The sequence below is a fragment of the Cryptosporidium parvum genome, chromosome 8, assembly GCF_000165345.1.
Source record: "Cryptosporidium parvum Iowa II chromosome 8, whole genome shotgun sequence".
Taxonomy (NCBI): domain Eukaryota; phylum Apicomplexa; class Conoidasida; order Eucoccidiorida; family Cryptosporidiidae; genus Cryptosporidium; species Cryptosporidium parvum.
This window is the reverse complement of record NC_006987.1, coordinates 187,984-191,360: the sequence shown is the minus strand read 5'-3', so window position 1 is coordinate 191,360 and position 3,377 is coordinate 187,984. Positions and strand designations below refer to the sequence as shown.

The 3,377-nt window shown below is 21.1% G+C and overlaps 1 protein-coding gene across 1 annotated transcript; it reads left to right on the top strand.

Annotated features, from left to right (window-relative positions):
- Positions 1-1,111: 1,111 nt before the first annotated feature.
- Positions 1,112-3,058, top strand: cgd8_690 (conserved hypothetical protein; the record flags this gene model as incomplete). Its single annotated transcript, XM_626979.1, has 1 exon — positions 1,112-3,058. One exon carries the CDS (start codon positions 1,112-1,114, stop codon positions 3,056-3,058), a length of 1,947 nt encoding a protein of 648 aa, XP_626979.1.
- Between the last annotated feature and the right edge of the window lie 319 nt (positions 3,059-3,377).

Genomic DNA, 3,377 nt, shown 5'->3' with positions numbered 1-3,377 from the left:
ATTTGAGCTGAAATAGGAAAACAAAGAGAAATGGGAAATGAAGAAAAATAAGAAATAAAGTTGAAAATGAGAAATGAGATAATAGAAAATATATAACAACACAAAACTAACATTTATAACATTAACAATAATAATAATAACTATTATTATTATTATTATTATTTTAAAACAGAAAAAAAAAACAAAAAACATGCAGTATCAATCAATCTAAAATCACTTATTGACTTAAAAGTATTTTATAAATTAATTAAATATGTCAAAGTGGCGGGAAGTTCCTTGAAATTTAATTTCTTATTTGTGGGGTAATTTAAAGATTTAATTAACATGTAATATATCTAGAAATATGGCGCTCAAGTTTTGATATGAAATCCTGAAGTTGTGATTTCTGTTAATAATAAGAGAAGAATAAGAATAAGAAATCATACATCTTTTTTTTACTCAAATTTAACAGTGAAACAAACAATATGAAATAAATTGGTTTATATTTTAAATAATAATACAAAAATAAGAGCAGAAAGTCTCATTTTTTTTTTTTTTTTTTAAAATAATTTTTAAATAAAAGTCATTATATATTGAATATCTATCAAAATTTCACATCTTAATATAATCAACTTTATATTTATATGGGGTTTTTTTTCCTAAAATATATGGTTTAATTTTTTTTTTCTTTAAAAAAATAAATAATTTCCGTTACTGAGACCTTGAAATTGAAGTAACAGAATTTCTATAAATAATATTAAGTTTTTCATAAAGTAAGAAGTAAACTAAATAATATTAATTGTATTTATATATAATACTCAGAAGAGAGAGATAGAGAGAAACAGAAAGAAATAAAGAAAGAAGGAAATAAAGAAAGAATAGCTTGCAATAATATATTCCATTTTCTTTTCGTAATAGAAGAATCATCATAATAATCCAATAGTATTTAAAGAGAGATCATTTAAATTGGAGAATATTTTGTAAATTTTTGTTATAATATCTACAAGTTAACCGATAAATTAGGGAAGGTGAATTTTTTTCCCCCCTCCTTCCTATCAAAATAAAGATATTGGGGTATATTATATATATAAAAAAAAAGAGAGAAAAGGAGGATAATTTATCAAATAATTGAATGATGAATAAATGGATACATTTTACAGTTTTATTGTTAATTGGATTATTGGTAAATAATGAAAAGAATTCAATTTTCCTTCATAATAAATTAAATAACATTATTGAATCATCTTATCTAAATTTTCCAGGATTTACCAAAAATCCTAAATTAACAATAAATAGTGAAATTACACATTGGATTCTAAGTAGTGTTCCATTATCTCAAATAGAAAATTTAATATCTCAATTAGAATCAGAAATTGAAACATTAACAACTGAATTCAATAAATTTAAAGCAAATTCTAAATCTATTCGAGAAAATTATGATAAACATCAATGCCAACAAGAAGGAACTAAAAAACAAAAAGGTAATAGATGTAATACATGTGAAAAAAGAGCTAATGCTATTAAAAGATTACAATTAAAAATGAAAGAACTTGCTTCAAAAATTGTTACATATCAACTTAAACTTGATAAATGTAAATATAGAAAAAGTATTCTTAAAGGAGAACAAGTTGAAAAAGAAGTTATGTATAGACCTTTCACAACTCATTATCAAGGTAAAACATTACAAGAAAAAGCTGATTTACAAAAAAGACGTAAAGATAAAGCTCATGAAAGAGAAATACGAAGAAATAAAAGATTATTAGATGCTGTTAATTCTGGTATATTAACTTATAATAAACATAATCTATATATTCAATCTCAAAAACAAAGAGAAATGGATTTTCAAACTTTGGTAATCAGTTATTTTCAACCAAAAAGTCTTATTTTATTTACACATAAATTATTAATTATAATTTCACAAGTATTAGAAAATTTAATCCAATTTGATTTTAAAAAATGTTTGGATGATTTATTCCAAATTAAAATTGAAAAAATACAAAAAACTTTAAAATCACATTATGAGAAAAATACTTCAAGTTTAAATCATTTACAAACAGAGAAAGATAATTTAACTTCTGCTGGAAAAAATGATCAATATTTAGAAACAAGAATTAATATTTTAAAAAATACTTTAAATATATTAAATAGATCAATCTTATATACTCAAGTTTTACAAACGCTTTGTTTATATGATCTTAAAACTAATAATTTTATATCATCATCATTACCAACAATATGTGAATCAGAGAATTTTTTAATGTTAAGAAAAGAATTAGATCTATCTAAACAATTTAATAATATAACAATAAAGAGATTATTAGATAATTTTAATCAACAATTAAAAATTTCTTCAACAGAAATTAATATGGATAAAGATGTATATAATAAATTTAAAGCAATACATAATCAAATTTGGCCATTATTACAATTTATATATAAAAAATGTGTTGAATTAAGATTTACTGTAAATAATGAAGATTTAAATCTTGATTTTGATGAATTTTTATTTCCTATTGTTTCAAGATTTCCACAAGAATATTATACAAAAGCTATTGATTCATTATCATTTAATGACTTTATTATATGGTTTTCATCATCAAATCAAATCAATCTTGCAAATAATCTTAGTATGAATATGATTTTAGTTATATTAGAAAAGATTTTAGATTTTTTAAAGATATATAGATATATATTAAATAAAATAAAAAATATAACAAAGATTGAAACAAGAAATCAATATATATTAAAATGTTCAGAATTAAAATTCCAATTAAATAAATTAATGAGTATTTTAACAATGCATATGATTAAAACAAAAGAAATAACAATAACATCTAAACAATTTAAGACTAAGATTAAATCAACTGATAAAGATTCACTTAATCAATTAATAAGTAATGATTTAAAATTGATTAATAGTACAAAACAAAAAACATGTAATCAAACTTTATTATCATTATTATATTATAGACATTTACAATTAGATTTAATTTTAGAGAATGGTAGAAGATTTTATAAGAAAAATCATGGAAAAAATGATGATCAAACTTATATAGCAAATTTATTAAAACAGAATTGAACAGAGATATGAACAGATTGTGAATCAAGATTAAAATTGGATCCAATATTAGATTTAATAAAATTATTGGATGATAAAAGTAATAAATCAGATTTAAAAGATTTATCTTTATATCAATTAACCAATGGGATTAATTTCTTCATTTTATCAAGATGATTTAGTTAAGTTAACTCCAGATATTAACAAATAGTTTTATTTTGGGGGAATTACTAATTAAATTATGATTCCAAAGTATTCCAGGTTACCTTGGAAAGGGTACCTACATTAAGGTTATGGCTTTCACGGACCTTNGGGGTATATGTTGTTAGGTCGAGTTTAT